At 37.1% G+C, this 20,372-nt stretch overlaps 1 protein-coding gene across 1 annotated transcript in view; it reads left to right on the forward strand.

Moving 5' to 3' along the window:
* The window catches only part of PLEKHA7 (pleckstrin homology domain containing A7), a 146,838-nt gene that overhangs the window by 112,697 nt on the left and 13,769 nt on the right, over positions 1-20,372 (forward strand). The window contains exons 11-21 of the mRNA XM_053945841.1: positions 1,629-2,145; positions 4,156-4,242; positions 6,483-6,536; positions 10,683-10,751; positions 10,918-10,998; positions 11,832-11,981; positions 12,917-13,018; positions 17,579-17,687; positions 18,524-18,762; positions 19,067-19,255; positions 19,537-19,654. Coding sequence (XP_053801816.1) covers positions 1,629-2,145; positions 4,156-4,242; positions 6,483-6,536; positions 10,683-10,751; positions 10,918-10,998; positions 11,832-11,981; positions 12,917-13,018; positions 17,579-17,687; positions 18,524-18,762; positions 19,067-19,255; positions 19,537-19,654 — 1,715 coding nt within the window. The remainder of the gene's footprint in view (positions 1-1,628; positions 2,146-4,155; positions 4,243-6,482; positions 6,537-10,682; positions 10,752-10,917; positions 10,999-11,831; positions 11,982-12,916; positions 13,019-17,578; positions 17,688-18,523; positions 18,763-19,066; positions 19,256-19,536; positions 19,655-20,372) is intronic.

Below are 20,372 nucleotides of genomic sequence, written 5' to 3' on the forward strand. Positions count from 1 at the left end.
ACAGAGAAATCACCAAAGGAATCTGTCTTAGCTTCATGCCTGCCTCAGATGTCCTTTTGAAGCATTATCCCCTCCAAGCATTCTTGGTTCTTATTGCTATCTAGAGGAAATACATTTCTACCACATGTTTTCCTGTGGAAAAAATTGCCAGCCAAGTACATTCAAAGTGCCCACGATGCAATGAATTTGAGAATTAAAAGAGGTTCCATGACCACTGTATGCTGATCTTTGAGTTGCCTGTATTAATACTACCTGCCTTCTTTAACCTTCACTCTGAAATTTGAGGTAACATCAAGATTTTGTGGTATGAGGGAGCAGAGCCTTTACAGATTTGTAATCCACCAGGCAGTGCAAGGCTGTTATTCTGCTTGCTGGCATGAGGAATTATGTATCCTCTTGAGAGTACCCGTATTTCAAGGCAGTCCAACAGTGTCAAATTCTGCAAGTAAAAAGGGACAGTGGCAGCTACTGAGCAGCAGTTACTGGTAGCAATTCTTTCCTCCTTGCTTCAATTATTCTTGGATGCTGAACAAAGATGGTCTTTTCCATCTTGGCCTTTCTTTCATGTGGAATTCTTGCATTTTCCAAACCATGAGGTCTCCCTCTCATGCAGAGTGGAACTTACTGAGTGAAGTGATGAAACATGCTCAGAGTTTCTTTTTTGTGTGGTTTTGTGCTGGGTTGTTTTTTTTAATTTTAGGTTTTTTTGTTTTGATGCTTTGTAGCAAGCCTTGCAGAATGGTTTTCTCTTTGGAGATTCTGGATCAATGGGCAAATGACTCCAAGTACAAAAGCCCCAGATATCTGACTGAAGAATCAGAAATTAGATGGGCAGGCTCTTATACACGAGGCTATGGAAAGATTTTGTCTTCAAAGGAGGAGAGGGAGCTAACTAGGCTTCATCAAAACTTTTGCCAATTCTGTCTTAACACTACCTACTAAAATATCTAGTTTGTACAGCTTAAGTGTTTTATGGGTCCAGTACTAAAGCCAGGATGTAATACATTTTTATATTCTAATTTGTCAATGACCATTGTTGTAAAAAGTCTCGCGTTGGTCAAATCAGTAGAACTAGTAGCATTAGGTGGAAATAAATTCTACAGACCTGTGGACTTTGAGTGGTTTCTTACCATTTTCTTTTTGCTTCATTCACATGAAGAAAAACTATCCGAGATATTCTGGGATTGGTGAGATTTCTTCTTGCTTTTAAAGATATTTATATTGTTTTCGTAAACTGCACCACCTAGTGGTGAGCACACTTTCTGTGAAAAGGAATATTTTGGTTTACAGACTCATTCGATAAACATGACAATAATTCCTTTCTTCATGTTCTTGACTTTCTTTTTAGTTTAAGTACATAATGCTGCTGTTCCTTAAGTTTGTTTCTAGTGGTTCGTCCTAGGTTAAAACACTAAATTAAAATCTTGTATTTCTGCAGTGTATTGTTTGTGTTCAGGATAGATGTCATTAATATTGCTTTGTTAATATTTCTGTGAATTCTGTTAAAATGTCTGTTTTATGTCTTGTATCTCCTCTGCTTATGTCATTAGAGGTGTTTTTTACCAGTCACTCCCACTCATCAGTGTGTGCTAAAATTTACCCTTTTCTTTCCTTTTTTTTTTTTACAGCCTCACTTCTGATCAGACTCTTACACGTCAGGGTCCCAATCCTCCTTTTCCTGAAAACTATCACACTTTGCCAAAGAATACCTGGCAGCCTTCAGGGAGCTCACCGCCACCAAACCGCAATTTGCCGAGTGACTACAAATACGCACAAGATCGTGTCAGCCTCTTGAAGATGTCCCAGGAGGAGAGGAAAGCAAATAAGGATGGAACTGTTTGGCAGCTGTATGAGTGGCAGCAGAGACAGCAGTTCAAACATGGCAGCCCCACAGCCCCACTTTATGTAGCTTCTTCAGATTTCATTGATCGTGCTAAGTCCAAAAGTTCATTAGATGTTCCACGATCAATATCTGTTCCGCCTTCTCCATCTGATATTCCTCCACCTGGACCTCCAAAAAACTTCCTCCCACGGAGACCACATACTCCTGCAGAAAGGCTCACGGTTAAACCATCTGATGAGAGACAGGCTGTGGATGTTCCTCTTGCTGGATCCCCCAGGAAGATTCGGAATCGTGCTGTAAAGGTTGGTATCCAGTTAACTGATTACAAACCGTTCTACACGTGGTGTCACACATGGGGAGTTTATTTAGTCATGGTTCATTGCATCCTTCCTCGTGTATGAAAGATCATGTAAGTTGTAAAAGCTAATACAAGGAATAATTTTCTCCTCAAACTCTTGCCATTCTGATCAGATTTATTAACTTTTATTGGTTAGGAAAGAAAAATTGGTGGCACATCACATAGGTTTGGAATATTTTAATAAAAAACTGGAAGGCATATGCTTACATGTATAAAGTGTACAGATTGTAGTATTTTTATATAGAGAGTATGAAGGCAAGAATATAAAACTCAGCAGGATGGAATCTTCCTTGGATATTTATTTTTGCCAGTAGCTTTGTGTTTGCCATGCCTGCTTTCTCTACATGTTTTGCTATTATAGTTAGTCATACCACTGATTCTGCTTTAAGTTATGGCAAAAGGCACATTATTATTATTATTATTATTACAGTAAAATATATTTTTTTCCATGCATTTAATAGTTAGATCTATTGCAGAGTCTTTATCATTGGGCTAACCAAATTCAAATACTGTTGGTCTGAAGCTTCAACTGTCTGAATAGTTTGTGTGGGGTTTTTTTGGTAAGGACTTTTCTACCCTCTTATCCAGAGGTGACAGAGGTTTCCCTGTTCAGTACTCTAAATGCTCTCCTTGCCTAAGGAATTTGGAGAAATTTGTGTTGAATCAATGAAGGATTGACTTGTCTTGGTAGGTCTGGAATAATTGGTATTGAAAGCCTCTGTATTCACTTAATTCTTTGACCTCAGCCATGGCCTCTGATAAGGGAAAGTATCTGCAAAGAGAAAGACTTGTAAATCCAGATACCAGTGTGGGTTTAGGACCATGACTTTAGGCTTCAGCTTCATGCACAGTTTAGATTTATTTCCAGTGTATATGTGGTGTAGCTGTTGGGTGTCTTTCAGCATTTATAGATTTATAATATTCTGTCAGAGGGTGTAATAGTCTAGCAATTTGCAGAACTGGAAATTGATATTTTTAACTCCTGATTATATTCTACCACACATTGGTTTCTCCACGTGTAAGTTGAAGGAGCATGACATGCTTACAAAGGCATGTACAGCAGTCTTTTCCTTTCCTGTGCGATGCAACTGCAGAAATTTTAAGCTCTTTTCATGGCATCTTGGCTTTACCAATATTGGGAAACACAGTTCCTCATCAGGAAAACTTTTCTGTGGAACTTCTGAGAAAGTTTGTAGAGAAAAATGCTCATGTTTTTCTATATAAACACACAGCATCATTCTACATTTAAATGTGTCTGCATTAATCTGTGATACTCCACACTCCTTGTACTGCTTTATTAAATTCCATTCAATTGCACTTAAAAAAAAACAAGGCAGGCGAGGCAAATTCAGTGAGAGACAGGAATAAAAATAAATGAGACATTTAGTCTGCCTTGAAGAACCCACAGAACTTTGGCTTTGAGAGAAAGATGAAAAAATGAGTGTGCAGTAGGCTTTCTTATTGTAAGCAGAAAGGGGCAGATCAAGGATGATTATTAAAAAACTCCTTGGTATTGATGGAAGCCATTGCCACAAGGTGTCAGTCATGTCAGTAGCTTCACATTGCCTGGCTAAAAGAGAGCATTCACGGGTGTTGCTATGTGCAGTACAAGCCTGCTGTCAGAGGGCATCATCCAACCAAACTTTTTTCTGGGAGACATTGGGTGTAGGGGGGGAACTTCATGAAGTCTTTTTTTATTTGCTGAAAGCTACATTGCACATTCTGCTGAAGCATTTCATGCTGCCACAATCCACTGCTCTGCCCAGCATCACATGTGCTGAATTTGCATTTGTTCATAAGTTTTTAATCATCAAAGGATTGGTCTGGCCAGTGAGAGTTACCCTGATCTAAGCACGTGACGAATTCAAGTAGAAAATCTGGCAGTGGTGCAGACTGAATTTGCCACAGCTGGCACTTGGCACAATCCTTACCTTGTGGCTGTGGCTTCTTGCAGAGCTCCACTCACCTGGATCGCCGCTCCATGCCTGCCATGGGCTACATGACGCACACGGTGAGCGCACCCAGCTTGCACGGCAAGTCGGTAAGTGCAGAGCACAGCTCCTCTTGTGTCCTCCCACTAATGCAGCCAAGTTTTAAAATCCATAGTCATTAATCTTAACTGTATTAGTTAAAGCATAAATAACTTGAATGAGAGCTTAATCTTAACCCAGTAAAGCCTATAGGACTTTTGCCTTTATCTGCAACATGAGCAGGGGTGAGCTTTTTGTTATTAGAGTATTCAAGTTTTATTATGTTTGTTTGACCAAATGCAGAGTTAAGTAAATAATTGCTTAATCATGTCAAGTAACTGCTTTCTGGGCACTGAGGTGAAAAATGTAATTATAGTTCCTCTCCCTGAAGACTGCTAATTTTCTCTTTACAATGTGTCTAAATACCTGCAGCCTGAAGAGTTAACATTGCTTCTCATTCGATTAAGGAGACATCAGGCTAAGTTGGCTAGTATAAGAAATTACACAATTGCTCAGTTACTGCAGCACTTGCCAACTAATTCCACCTATCAGGTCAGCTGCTGCGTGGCTCATCTGTGACATTTTGTGACTCTGCAAATGCTTCATTAGTGGCATGCTTGAGTCTGTGCTTCCTTGCCCGTTCTTTGATATTCCACAGTGCCCAGGTCATTTGCGGTTTTTCTTTGCTTACTGTATTTGCTATAAAAGGGGAGTGATTTTAAGTTACAGGGCGCCAGTGCATCTGTTTCAAAGTGTCTACTTCCTTTTTATACTGTGTATTTTTACTATTTCTGAAAATGCTGCATCTTCAGAAATGTGGGTTAAGATACTGTATAAGTTCATTCTAAAGCAAAACCATTTCTTTGTGCTGCTTTCATGGTGGGGTTGGTTCCCTGTGCCACGTGCTGCATCACCTGCAAATTGAAATGCATCAGCCAGTCTGTACATTCATATGAGCTTGTAACTGTGTCAGTTCTGCAGGTGAACATTGGTTCATAAAAGCTCAGGAGTGTCTTGGATCATCTGTGGTGCTCTTGATTGGTGTTATGAAACTTGTAAATGTGAAATCAAACAGAAATGTACTCATAGAGCTCTCTGGTTCCTATTAGAGCCTCAAAAATGGAGCCACCTGGGAATAAAATCTGGTGACTCTCCTTGGAATTGGTGAAGGCTTTGGCCCAAAATGAAAGTTATTTTTTTGAATTGAAGAAGTTTCATTTCCCGATTACCTCACCTACAGAACATTTGCACTAAGATGGGTGCTAATAACAGGGATTTCTCCAAAAATGGGCAGACTTTCTAGTCAAGTCCTCAGCCAGTCTTTCAAGCTGATCTGACAAGAATTGTAAGTGAACACCTCTAAAGAAATGCAGGTGTGATCTATTGATTTTATGGCATAAAGGGTTTTTCTTTTTCTAACTACACATTCTCATTGGCTCAAAACTTGAGAAAAGGTATAGTTGTGTCTTTCTTTTATTCTGAAGTTAACTGCACCCAGGATATGAAATGCTGACAAAATAGCAGTTAAAATTCTAGGAAGTTTTGGTCATTTGACTAACTACAAGTAGCAAATTTGCAACAGTTAAATGTTATTTTGTATTGCAAATATCCCCTTTCAAGAGAGGAGAAAGAACTTTGTTATGACTTCTGTGCATGTTTTCCTTGAAGGAACTGTAATAAAGATATTGCTAGATGAATATAACTGTAAAACTAAGCTGATAGCAATTACAGGTGAGGCAATGAAAAATAAGGATCAACTTGAATGTTATTACTTAAAGGACAAAAAGTCTAATCTTATATAAATGAGATGTTTTTCAGAATTTTATTCACAAAACTGATGTATACTTTCCCTGAATAAAGGAATTAATATCTTAAAATGCATATAAATTGTGATCAAAAGTATTATAATGATATATTATATGATGTCTTCTAGTTACATCTGACATCCAGTTACCCCACTGTAACTTTGTCAGTGAAGGGCTAGTCAGTGGAAATTGATCTTGAAAAAGTAGCTTTTGAAAATGTATTGTTTCAGGTAGTTCTGTGTTGTATTAGAGATGAAAACAAAAATCTAGATGCTTGGAGGGGGGGTAATGAGGCAGTAATACTCTTGAGAAATATTTTGCCCATTTTTAAGCTTTAAATAGCAATATGCTGGTGGAGCAGATGTGCTTTTTTTTATGTGCTCCTACTCTGTTATTTTGTTCTCTCTTCCATCTGTTTTCTTGTGTATAGCAAATCCAACTATTCTGAAATGTTTCCAAACATTCAAATATATTGCACTGTTTTTTCCCTATGTACTTACCTGAAGGCGGATGACACTTACATCCAGTTGAAAAAAGATCTGGAGTATTTGGATCTAAAGGTAAGATTTTAGATGAGTCTACTTCATTTTTTATCTTTTTTTCAACCCAGTTGTCTTTTTTGTATCGTCTTTTTTGTCTTTTTTGTGTTCATACCTGCAAAATATTAAAGTAACTTTCTAGTCTGAGATGGAAACTGTCTTTTGCCTGTGTTGTGCTTAGAATATTGAGTGTCTTTTTACATACAATTAAAGTGAAAACTCAGAAAATGTGGTTGCTTTAGTTTGTGAGAACGACTTGTGTTATTGGTACTGAGATGGATTATATGTAGGTTTAGGGAAATCAGATAATAAACAGATGGAAAATGTTTCCCTGCTGTAGCATTAGTACCAATATGAAGTCAACACCTCTAAGTTAAAACTCGTGTTCTTTTAATCCAACTTTTCCCTTTTAAATCTTCTTAAACTGACTTTTCCATTATTCATATAATGTGCCATATATTCTTGTGAAAATGTGATTAATTAGCACTGTCATTGTTTTCATGTTATTACAGCTAAAATACTTCAAATGTACCCATTCATCCATCCATCCATCCACAAAGAGAATCTGGTCAAGTAATGTTAGGAGGTATTTCTTTTAAAAAAAGAATTAAATACGATACTGAGTGTCCTATCATCTGTCTAAATGACTTCTGCCTGGTACACTTGATGGTTGGCAATTTGAAAGCAATTCTAGAGTTCTTAATATCAGGTTTTGAAGGGAAAAAAAAAACAGCAAAAGGATTGTTTCACTTAGCAAAGTAATTTGCCACTTTCTGTGGGATGTAGGATGTCTTGCCATATATGAATCACGTGGTTCCTGAAAATCAAGGTGAAGGGGAAATTTGACCATGTTGTCTGACTGGTTTGCATGTACAGAGCTCACTGATGCCATGGGGTGTAGTCTGTGAGCTGATTGCACCTATGAGCATGTGTATTTCAATCTTATCTGATGTTTGAATTCCTGAATATATAACCAAATACATAAATGGAAAATATTACTATACAACCATATATGTATTTAGCATATAATATAGGTGATGTATATGTAGTCTAAATGATCAAATATGTAAACTGTTGGATTAATTAATATACAGATTTAAAATTGGTTGGACACATTTGTTTAAAACCTTGTCCTTGGTTTGTTCATGGCTTTGCCAAATGTAACTGCAGCCCAAGCTGTTAGATGAATTTTTTGACAAATTACAATTTAAAAAGTACTACAAGGTGAGAAATTATTAATAATCACAGTCTTTTTTCCATTATAAAACACAATAATTTTCACAGTTGAAGTGACCACAGGTGAAGCTTCTGAAAACGTGATATGCTTAGTAAAATTCTTAATGGGGGGGCGGTTCTTAACTTTTTGGTGGATTCTGTCCAGATCAATTTGTTGCAGTCTGGAACACAAGGAGATATTTGATCTTTTAGAGCTTCCCTTGTGCCTTCCTACTGCCTGTAGCACCTAACAAAAACAGCCAGAAAGAAAAATGTATGGGGGCACCTGATACTTCTGTACAAAGAAACTTAATGCCAGCTGGTTCCCTTTTGAAAATCTTGACACTCAAAATGTCAAATGTGTTTCCAAAGGAATGATGTAAATTTTCAAAATGGGCATTTCTTAATAACCTTATTTCAGTCGTGGTCCAGAAATTCAGGTGAGGTTGCAGAGAGATTAAAGAGCCCATATGAAACTCGAGAAGGTGTCTTTGTATTGGTTACATTTGTGTTTTTCCACTAAGTGTAGCAATGCTTTGATTTGTGATGCAAGGAAAAAAGAAGAGCGCACTGCATGAAAGAAAGCAAATGTTACAGATTTTAGTAACAGCAAATTCCCAAGTCATGTATGTAATGTCTTCCATTTAAGATACTGGAAACTTTGATAGAAAGCCAATTAGTTCAAGTATCTCTTTTGACTACACTGGGCTTTGAATTAGACTCACCCTGATTAAACAATTTCAATTAGGACATTTTGGAATTGGAGTTATACTTTTTTCTTTTCACTAAATCCATTATTTCTGGAGATCTTTCTTAGAGGTTTTGAAATAGACCTTTTCAATGTGGAACTTTAACTGCAGAGTGCTTAGATGTGACCTGAGAGTGTGTGATCACTGCTGCTCATCGAGTTTTGAGTTGTGAGGTTTGGGGGTTTAAATCTTGACGTCTGTAACAAGCTATGACTAAACTTTTGTTTGAAACAGATAGAAAATAATGGACCTCTGATCAACATGATATACAAAGTGCTAAAGAACTCAGCACAAGGGTTACTATCCAGTATACATGTAAGATTGCTTGCATTGAAATGTGCTTATCCCATAGCTTTTTCAAGTAGCAGTCAGTGTTCTGGCTTTTACAGGTGTCTTTTGGTACACAGTAGTGCTTTCTGTAAGATTTTATTTTTACTTCCCTTTTTTTTTCCCCTCTTTTGGAGTCTGTATGCGAAATGATGGCTGACCTCAGTGTTTGGTTTCATTTTATCATGTTTTGAAAATGAATGTGTCAAGTACTGACTCCTGTGTGAAATTTGGAAAATGTGAAAGCATGCTTAATCCTCATTATTGTTGTTATGTTCACTGCTTGATAGTTAACAAATTCCTTACAGTTCTAATTATGTAATTTAAAGTATCCCCAAATTCTATAGGCTTGTTTTTATGTTAATTCTGTTGATTTGAAAAAGGCTTTTGCATTGTCTTAGCTTGCAGGTAATTAAATGTGCGGAATTATTACTTTTGATATGCTGACATTTTATGTTTATATTTAATTAATTGTTACAATTACATAGAAGAATTGCCATTTAAATAAGTTCATTAATACTTTTGAAAGACAGTTTTTTCTTCTATATAACATGTAATTGTTGAGAAAAATCAAAAAATTGAAAGCTTCTAGAGGCAATAATTGCTCTTGATTTTGGTGGCGCAGAAGTAATATTTCACCACTCAAAAATACATGAAAAGTCTTTAAATGGAGTCTGTCACTGAAGGAGAGAAGACAATATTTACCTCACTTAGGGTAAAATGTAATTACTTTTAAAAAGCTAACATGATCCTGTAGGTGACTCTTAGGTTAACAAGTAAAATATGTAGCTTCAAGTGTAGAGATTGCTAGTTGGTAAAAAAGCAAACTGCCTCTTTATATACCCCTCTTACCTCACTGAAAAAGCCAACAACTTCAGCTTTTGTATCAAAATCTCTCCTCTTATATTACTGAAGACAGTATTGAGGTGAATTTTTATTCATAAACTTTTGCCTGTATATGAGTATGCTGTATATGAATGCTACTAATCACCAGGTGGTCCTGTGGTAAGATAGTATTTGCTCTAATGAATCTTTAAAATTGTTCTAAAGAGGTGATATTAAATTGTTAGATTTTAAAGCTTTTAAAAAATGTATTATTTACCAGCTTTATTATATTGCTCTTTTCTTAGCCTCATTTATTCACAAAGAGGGTCCCATGTAGGCAGGGGAAATCACAAACATTTCTACAGACACAGACATACCTTAATTTTGAAGGTTGGAAATACAATTGAGTAGTGTTTTGGTACTGATTCGAAAACTATGTTATGTGAGAAGATAATCTCACCAGAAATGGAATATGAAACCAGTGATTTATGGAATGAGAGATTTGGTACATGACAGCCATGTCAAAATAGATTAATTACATTTAATTCCACTATAGCATTTTTATAGCAGTCTGTCTTTAGTAAACTCCACCCTATACTGAGGAGAAGATACTGTCCTTTGTAGAACGAAACACTTGCCAAAAGTTGTATTTTTAGTCATTCATTAATGCCTGCTATTGTTGCAACTGTGCATTTAAATGAACGATTAGATTCCTTTGGCTTCAAGAAAGCTATTAGAGCAGAACTGTTAAAACTACTGATTTTGCAGGAAAAGGACTTTTGTAACCAGAGACAGGTGGGATTATGCTGTTTTGTACAGAATTCCAAGCTGCTGAAAGAGTTACTAAATAACCTAATATAACTAGTAATCCCTTTTGTTAACACTTCTCAAAAACTAAAGCCAGATTTGAAAATACTTGTGTCCCAAAATTTTATTATTTTTTCCTTAATAAAAGTGAATATTTAACAAAAGTTTTCTTTTCACTGCTGAAGCATCATTAGGTTTTAGTTTGCAACTAATTTATGACATTTTGAAAATCTGTTCCTCTTAGGTGACAGGACATGACACGTTGAAAGAAAGAAGTGCAAAACCTGTCAAGGTGGCAGAAAGTGATATTGATGTAAGTATCAAACACCACTTCAGCACCTCTTGCACTGATTTGTCTATTTCTTTTGTACAGTTACATGATCATTATTATGCTCCTTCGGGTGAAATATTGCAAGGGGATACTTTTCTGCTTGGTTTTTAAAATCTAGCCTTATGTATGGTTATGATTTCGTTTCCAGGTGAAACTGAGTGTTTTCTGTGAGCAGGACAGAATTCTGCAGGACTTGGAGGACAAAATAAGAGCCCTTAAGGAAAATAAAGTAAGCAGGTTAAAAAGGGCATAGTAAAATAAAATAGAAACATTATCTAATCATAAAATATAAATAGGAAATGATAAACAAAAAATTGAATTAATGGAGGCCGATTGCACTGCAGTGTGTATATACGTATATGATAACAAGCATTGGGTTTTATTTTAGGATTGAGTACCCATTCTGAGAAAACATGTTTTTGAAAATCAATGTTTTAAACCCATCTGCTTCACTCCCTGTGAACTACAGCTGTCAGTAAACTGAGGTGGTTATAAAAATAATAATAATAATAAAAAGTATATATCCTAAAATGAAAGTGCTCTTCAGGTGGATCCTGTCAAAGATCTACTGTGCAAAATTAATTCCATGGTATTTACTCCTGAATAAATGAATTGGGCCTGTTTGATGTTTTTTAGAATATTTTAAACTTCACATGACTCTTTCACCCACAGCAGTGAAGGAGAACCTGCCCTTAAACAAACAGCTCATGCTGAGCTGTGGTAGGGCTGTCATAGTTCTGTACTACTTAAGGGAATTCTTCTGAAACTTTTGTACAGAGGGTAAACAGAAAAATTCCCCTCTCATTGCTTTGTGTTTTCGACGGTTTTGGCTGCTTAATGGGAAGATTTAATAGAAAATATCAGATAATTTTGCATACAATAGGTAATTAAAGCTCTTGCAGTTTTTGTTTATGTGTGAGTCTCCAAAACAGGAGGCCAATCCTAACCTCTGCTGGTTTATAGGGAAGACTTGGGGCATGGAAAACACCTTTCATATTCCTGCAAGTAGTTGCATACATTTCCATGTAAATGTTGTAAACTTACTGCTGTCTTCTTTGTTAGGATCAGCTGGAGTCTGTTTTGGAGGTTTTACATAGGCAGATGGATCAGTACAAAGACCAACCACAGCATGCAGAAAAAATATCTTACCAGCAGAGACTTTTGCAAGAGGACCTTATACATATTCGGGCTGAAATATCCAAAGTTTCAACGGTATGTGGTTTTGGTTGCTTCAAGAAAACCAGAATTAAAATCCTAGTTAAACTAAAACTGTATTGGTCATTGGATAGGTGAGTTAAGACCTATTCTGAACAGTTTTGATTAAGGTACAAGATACTAAACCAGACCAAAAAAATTAAACAATCTCCAGCTTTTTTTTTTCAATGCCTGGCTCCCACATCCCCAAACCAAACAAAAACGCCTAACCTTTTCAATGTCTCTATATGTTAAGTGTGGGCTTAAATTGCAAATCTTTCACTAGTCCTTTGAAAATATAAATGTGATTCCAGGATGTTTTTCCAGGGTAAAAGGAATTGGAAAAATCTGTTGATATTTCAGTAAAAATTTACTGTTCATATTATTACTTAATACAATTGAAATGTAATTTAATGTTGTTTTCACTCTATTATTACTACCTCTTCATTAATATGAGACTAGCTCTTTGTAAGACTAAAATTGCATGAACACCTTCCCTATAGGGAGGTCTGATCGCTAAAATGACAGTATTATTTAAATGTAACTAGTCAGTTTGTGTTTATATAAAATGTATGACTTTCACAGTCAGCATGTGAAATTTACTTGTGAGTGTAAGTAGAATTTACTTGTGAGTGTAAGTAGAGTTTACTTGTGAGTGTAAATAGCAAGTCACTGGAAGGAGTGCTAGTACAGGGATTCTGTTACATGCCAGTTTGGTTTTGTGTCAGGAATCTGGCCAGAGGTTTTTAACTATAGGTTCTTGACTTGATTGTGCAAGCTATGAAGGGTTTTCAGGTGTATGATCAAGTCTAAGCAACAATTGTAGACTTAAAATGGCTTCTTTACTTGTTTTTATAATAGAACAAACTTCAAAACACTTTGGTGCTCAATTAGAGGATGGAGAAAGTCGTTTTGAAGTTAGCACTGTATTAGAGTATTCCTTCTGTTAACAGGAGATGGAAAAAGCTTGGAATGAGTATCTGAAATTAGAGAAGGATGTGAGCCAACTGAAAAAAGCCTTACAGGAGCAGATGAACAGTTCATTGGTATCTCAGGTGAGTCCATTTCCCAGGTGAGTCCATTTCCAGACACTGTAAACACTTAGAGGATGATTTAGCCTGAACTTCATGTTACCATTTCATAAGAGAAATTTTCTCTGCCATTTTTGCAGTGTATTCAGCTGTCATGTAATTTGCTTTGCAGAGTTCAGGCACTGTGGCAGCGTGGCTGTGCAGTGAAGAAAACCACTACATTGCCTTGCAGCTTGTGCAGTAGTGCCATAGTTTCTCATAAGTTGTCTATGCAAATTTGTCATTATTTTATTATGTTTTTATTACATGCTGACATCTTGACAGTGATAACCTATTCAATTTATAAGGCTGTGCAGGACTTCTTAGCCTTCCATTTATTTGATCTGATATTGTTGGCTTCTTTTTCCATTTTTAAGAGCATCAGTCACTGGTTGTTATTGTCATTGCTTGTTCTTTGTCATGTTCTTCTATTTATGGAAGATTTATTTGTGCAGATTGTTTTGCGAAGTGGATAAGTGATTAACAACCATCAGTAATTGCAAGACATCTCAGTTTTAAATCAATTTTTCAGTTTCAAATTTTAAAAAGAAGCTTTGTTTGAAGCTCAGTTATTTTCTTTGCTGAAATGTATGTGGAATACCAGATTATTTCTACATACCTGCTTTCAGCTGGTGACTTTATTCTCAGGGAATACTGGATAATTTTTCCTTTGTGTGAGCTAAACACAAGGAACACGTTTAATGTATACATTTTTCTCAAATCGTAGTCTACTTTTCCAATATCCTGGACCAAAAGAGCTCACTAGTTAAATTTTTTAGCTTGTTTGCATTAAGTGTCTGATCAGATATAATTTGAAGCCTGTTTATTTTCACTATTAATCAATAAATGTTAGTATCAAAGCAAGAGTTATAAAACCTTTTTTGATTGCATTAATCTTCAAAGTACATTTTAATTTACGTTTCATTTTGGTGTGTGAGGAAGTGATTCAGTTTCTGGAGTCAGAATATGTAATTGAGCTCAGCTGTAGAATATATTTTAAAGAAAAAAATCCCAGGGGAATATTAGAATAAAATGGTCCTTGTATGAAACTATTTAGTTTAACAAAGGCAAATTACACCTTTAAACTAAATACATCTATTTAGACTACTTTGAGATAAAATTTCCAGTTAGGTGTTAAACATGCTGTAAATACTGGATGTGTGGCATGGGATTCACCAATACATATGGAAGGGAGTGTGGTTTGCACAGAAAAAAATGTTAATTCAGTTTGATTATCATCTCATATCATATAAGTGATTAATTATAAATACACACACAGTCATAAGCACATTATCAGTTGTATGTGTGTACACTTTTATACATCTATACATATAAGTATGCACAGATATGTTTAGCTAAGTTTAAAAAAAATGTTTCTGAATACCTATTTTGGAGATTCTAAGGGGAACTGATTTTTTCAGAAAGTACTGAATATTCTAAAAAACTATATTCCTTCAAAGAAGTCTCACTTGAAGTACCCATAATAGTTAGAATTTTTTTGATCTCTGCCCAAGGGCATGTAGACTCAAGATTGTTTATCTAGCATTTTCCAATAGCACTAAATTAATACACTCTGTATTTAAAAAGAAATGCAGTCTTTGTGGAATTTTATTAAAAATTCAGTAAATTTGCAGGCTCAAGTTGCTGTAGGAAACCACTGATGTTGTTTCTATGTGGCATTAATTAAAAGGTTAAAACCTAAATGTTTAAGCAGCTTGGTCAGAGTAAATCTTGCTTTTTAGAATGTAGCTTCAAGTGTCTTTTGCTGAAGGGTTGGGGAGGATCTGGGCATGCTGAATTTAACTGAGATGGGTTATTTTATCAGTGATAACTTCTTAGTTGGAAAGTGCTTCTCTTCTGGTTTTATGTCAGTCTAAATTGCATTTCTCTTTGAAGGAAGTTGGAGTGAAAATTTTATTTCTCTAACTTACCTTTTTCTGCTTGCTACTAAAGTATATTTATATCCTTCTCTAAACAGCAATCTTGGCTTACTAATTTTAAAATTAATTCATCTGCTTATCGTTCGGCCCAGGTCCATTTTAAATCTAAAATATTATCTTCGTATCAATATTTAAGTAATGGGGATAAATAATATTAAAAGATCTGTCTTTTCTACATTACTAATCAAACATTTTCTGAGTGGTTTCAGAAGCAGGATTTTCAGTGCAACATAGTGTTCTTTTCACCAGTTCTGAGGCTTGATTATTGTAAATCCATCATTTGGTTCCTTGTAGTATGATTAATCTCAGAAAAATGAAATGAAATGTGCAGATTTATAGTTTGTGTCCTGACAATCTTTCAAAATATGTCCTATCTATCAAGTGAGTTTACCACAGGCAAATAACATTCTCCATCATTTAAATGTTTGTGTTCTTGGCACCCTGTTTGCTGATCTGTAACCTGGCTGAACATATTTCCTGATTTAAGACAGAAAGTGGAAAGCAATTTATATGCCTTTCTTAGCTCTATGAGGTGTAACAGCTTTTACTGAAGTTTTTTTCCACCCTCAGCCTTATAGGATTAATTAGTAGCTATTTTGCAGCTCATGGCAAGCAATGAATTTCTGGAGTTCTTGAGCAGTTTGTAAGCAACTCTTAAGTGTTTCACTGCCTTTGCTTTCTTTGATGGTATTGGTTTTACTAAGTTTATTCTTGATGCAAATTTTTGAAATCTGTGTTGCCAGGCTTTAATGAATTAGATGACAGCAGTTATTTAAGATGATTGGAATGACTGAAATGGTGGCTTCAGGAGCCAGGCTGTGATGCAGCTCAAGGAAAAGTTCAGTCTGTAGACGAAGCTTCCTTTTCTTCCTTTTCTTCCTTTTCTTCCTTTTCTTCCTTTTCTTCCTTTTCTTCCTTTTCTTCCTTTTCTTCCTTTTCTTCCTTTTCTTCCTTTTCTTCCTTTCTTCCTTTCTTCCTTTCTTCCTTTCTTCCTCTCTTCCTCTCTTCCTCTCTTCCTCTCTTCCTCTCTTCCTCTCTTCCTCTCTTCCTCTCTTCCTCTCTTCCTCTCTTCCTCTCTTCCTCTCTTCCTCTCTTCCTCTCTTCCTCTCTTCCTCTCTTCCTCTCTTCCTCTCTTCCTCTCTTCCTCTCTTCCTCTCTTCCTCTCTTCCTCTCTTCCTCTCTTCCTCTCTTCCTCTCTTCCTCTCTTCCTCTCTTCCTCTCTTCCTCTCTTCCTCTCTTCCTCTCTTCCTCTCTTCCTCTCTTCCTCTCTTCCTCTCTTCCTCTTCCTCCTCCTTTTCCCTCCTTTTCCCTCCTTTTCCCTCCTTTTCCCTCCTTTTCCCTCCTTTTCCCTCCTTTTCCCTCCTTTTCCCTCCTTTTCCCTCCTTTTCCCTCCTTTTCCCTCCTTTTCCCTCCTTTTCCCTCCTTTTCCCTCCTTTTCCCTTCCTTTTCCCTCCTTTTCCCTCCTTTTCCCTCCTTTTCCCTTCCTTTTCCCTTCCTTTTCCCTTCCTTTTCCCTTCCTTTTCCCTTCCTTTTCCCTTCCTTTTCCCTTCCTTTTCCCTTCCTTTTCCCTTCCTTTTCCCTTCCTTTTCCCTTCCTTTTCCCTTCCTTTTCCCTTCCTTTTCCCTTCCTTTTCCCTTCCTTTTCCCTTCCTTTTCCCTTCCTTTTCCCTTCCTTTTCCCTTCCTTTTCCCTTCCTTTTCCCTTCCTTTCCCTTCCTTTCCCTTCCTTTCCCTTCCTTTCCCTTCCCTTCCCTTCCTTTCCTTCCTTTCCCTTCCCTTCCCTTCCTTCCCTTCCCTTCCCTTCCCTTCCCTTCCCTTCCCCCTTCCCTTCCCTTCCCTTCCCTTCCCTTCCCTTCCCTTCCCTTCCCTTCCCTTCCCTTCCCTTCCCTTCCCTTCCCTTCCCTTCCCTTCCCTTCCTTCCCTTCCCTTCCCTTCCCTTCCCTTCCCTTCCCTTCCCGTCCCGTCCCGTCCCGTCCCGTCCCGTCCCGTCCCGTCCCCTGGAAAGCTTTGGTAAAGCAAATAGGATGCAAGATGAGGCCAAGTCCTGGAGCAGCAGCAATATATTTTTTTAACTTGTAATACATTGTGGCCAGTAGGCCTAACAACTCAAATATAAGCAGAAACTAAAATTGTCAGCACTTCTGAGTTTGGTTTTTTTCCTTTTTTAATACTGGATATTTCCCCTAAAAGTTTTGAGATGTTTTTTAAGGTTGCTTTAACAGTCTGAAGTTTGATAGGTATATGATTTAAGAACAAAGTTCAAAATAAAAGGTTCTGGAAACTCATTTTATGTAGAACATTAAACTATATTTTTGTAGTCTGAACAATATTGTAGAAAAATATAGACTTGTCTTTTCCCCTGTCTTCTATAGGAAGTCTTCCAAGAGTCAGAAAATGCTCTAATAAATTTTATGGACAAGATATGTTTGTTGGTGTTTTGCCTTTATTAATTTCTAATTTAAAATAATTATTTAATTGATTTCTAAACTCCTAAGTTTTCATGTAAGTTCTGTAATTGTAGCTTGGTGGTATCAAAAGAAGGAAAGGCCCATAATAAGTTAAAACCAAGGTAAAATTGATTTTTTTTTCTTTTACTACAAATGACAGGAGAAAACACAAATACAAAAAGACTTGTGGAGAATTGAAGATGTTACAGCTGGCTTGAGTGCAAATAAAGCAAACTACAAAACCATAGTAGACTCTATAAAGAATCCAGGTAAGGAGAAAATGATGAAAAAATAAAAAATATACCAATGCAGCTGAGTCTTTGGGTCTGTGCAAATAATCTGGAAGTTTGTTCTGCTGCAGAAAATAATTCTGCTATTGGAGGTGTCAGAAATCTGTTGATTGAACACATTAACTTGGTGTTTCTTTGCTTGAGGTGACAGAAAGATTTTTTTTTTCTTGTTTGTTTTCACATACCAATGGTGCTAAAATATAACAAGCCATAAAAAAAGGGAACAACAATAACAGTAATGGGCTAAATTTTTCAAGTTGCAGAAGGGTTTCTGTCATGTGCCAGGCCCTTACCAGTGTAGTGTCTGTTTTGCATCCTGTCCAGGAGCTTTTCTCTGTGTTTTTTCTCTGGGTTTATTGGTTTTTTTCCCCTTGGATGCAGCCCAGCTGCCCTTGCCTTTCCTTCCCTGTTCAGGCAAGTGTTTGGGGAGCAGAGCAGCATCATCTCTGGAAGGGAGGAAAGGAAAGTGCGTGTGGGCTGCACTGCAGTGGCTTTATTACATTTCAAAGGCAAGACCTGATGTGCTGGGATAGCAAGAGACTGTTAATGCCTACTGCAAAACTCACCTTGTGCATACAGAGATAAAATAGTTCTGAGATGGCCTAGATCTGTAGGCAACTGAAGGAATCTGTGGCATGAAGCCAGATGCAGCTTACGGACTGATTTCATCTAACTCCCAGGCTTTTTCTTCCTTTGCTCCCACTGCCCTCCACCAGGAATTTTATGGGATGATACTGAACCGTGTAGTTTCATGTTTGGCCTGAAAGACTCACTGGATCCTCATCAAGAAATGTTTTTGTCTGTTTCTCCCCTAGAGAGAAGAACAGTGCCTTCATTTTCTCAGTCTTCAGTGCCTTCCTTACCAGCTTCCCTTGCTACTGTGGAGGGCAAACTTTCTGTCCCGCAGAGCCCTCCGCGCAGTCCGGTGAAATCCCCTCTGGAGGTCAGGCTGTATCCACAGCCTTATTTCCAGACCAGGACACAGAACCAAGCACAGCAGCTGAAAAAAATCGAGCCACCTCTTCAGTCACCAGTCAAGCTCAAGCCAAAGGTTGTAAGTACTGCTCTCGTGAGAGTCATTCAGCAGTGTTTCCATTTCCCTTCTCTTGGTGAGAGAGTCTACAGTGGCCATAGACTGGTTTAGAACGTATTCATATTCAGAGCCTTCCTTGGAATGCTTTGTGGTTGATTTCTTGGGTCTTGCTTGGGCTTTAAAGCCTCGAGCTTCTGGTGTGGACAGAGGAGAGCACGCTGAAGCAGTCACAAATAATTCCTATAGTGCACTGACCTTGATTTTGCAGTTTATGCCTTACTGTTTCCATGCTCTTTCCCAAATCCCTGTGTTTTCCTGTTCCCAGGAAGATGAAGCACCACCCAGACCTCCTCTCCCTCAGCTGTACAGTCCTGAGGATCAGCCACCAGCTGTCCCACCCCTCCCGAGGGAAGCCACTGTCATCAGACACACCTCGGTGCGGGGCCTGAAGCGTCAGTCAGACGAGAGAAAGAGAGACAGAGAGCTTGGCCAGTATGTGAATGGAGATTACAGGGTGAGCACTCACACTCCTGTACCCCTGCACTTCAAAGATATGGGAACCTTGAATAAATTAAATTATTGCTGTCTGTGAAATACATGTTCCTTTAATAAAGTAAGCAGTATATAGAATGGCAGAGAGAGAACAATGATGTAATAATAATGATCCATGCCATATAATAATAATTACAGAGAGATATGTAACAATCCAGAAACAAAGCTTTAGGATTTGTTTTAGGATTATTAGAACTTGCTGTCTGTGATTTCACTTGAGCTGATGAGTGTTTTTCTGTATAGGTGGAACTGCGTTCATACATGAGTGAACCAGAACTGGCAATGATAGGGGGTGATCTCAACAACCCTTCCAGTGCTTTAATAAGCCCTGACAGTGGATACCAGACATTACCTACCCGTGGTAAGCCAGGAATTTATGGAATTGATCCCTAACAGTACTGTCTGTTTAGGAGCATTTCTCTTGTAGGGTTTCCTGGAGATGATCTTTATCACCAGATCACTGTTTTAAAATTAACTGTTCAGTGGAAGTTTAGAAATTGTGCATTTTAATGGTGCTGTTACAGACAATCAGCCTTTGGCAAAGCAACTTAATGTGGAAGGCTTAAAAAAAACCCATAGCAAAACATGGAATTGTCTTTTAGAATGTCTCTTATATTCAAAGTTATTTTTCCTCATAATTTCTGTGCTATCTTTTGCAAAGTCCAAGTATTTTGAAAACACCTATATTGCCATTAAAATATAACTGATAAAGTATATGAATATAGTGCTCCAAACATTATATCTGACTTGACACTCCATCCCCACTGTGCTATTGTCCTGTAACTGTTTTGGAGATGAGGATAGCGATGATATTTGGGCCAAAAGCAAATGATTTCTTAGCCATTTGCTTCTTATTTCTTCATTTCTAAGTGTGAATGTTAAGGTTTTATTTTCTTAATAGATGTGATTATTTTTACAGTCTGTCTACTCTTGTACAGCTGAGTACTATTCAACCTATCCCTTGTTTTTTATAAGCTTCTAAATATTATAGATTTTTCTGACTTTTGATCAGTAGCAACATGAAGTGCATTGTGTTTGGCTGATATGAAATTTCATGCCTCTTATGATCATCTGAATTG

The sequence above is a fragment of the Vidua chalybeata genome, chromosome 6, assembly GCF_026979565.1.
Source record: "Vidua chalybeata isolate OUT-0048 chromosome 6, bVidCha1 merged haplotype, whole genome shotgun sequence".
Classification (NCBI taxonomy): domain Eukaryota; kingdom Metazoa; phylum Chordata; class Aves; order Passeriformes; family Viduidae; genus Vidua; species Vidua chalybeata.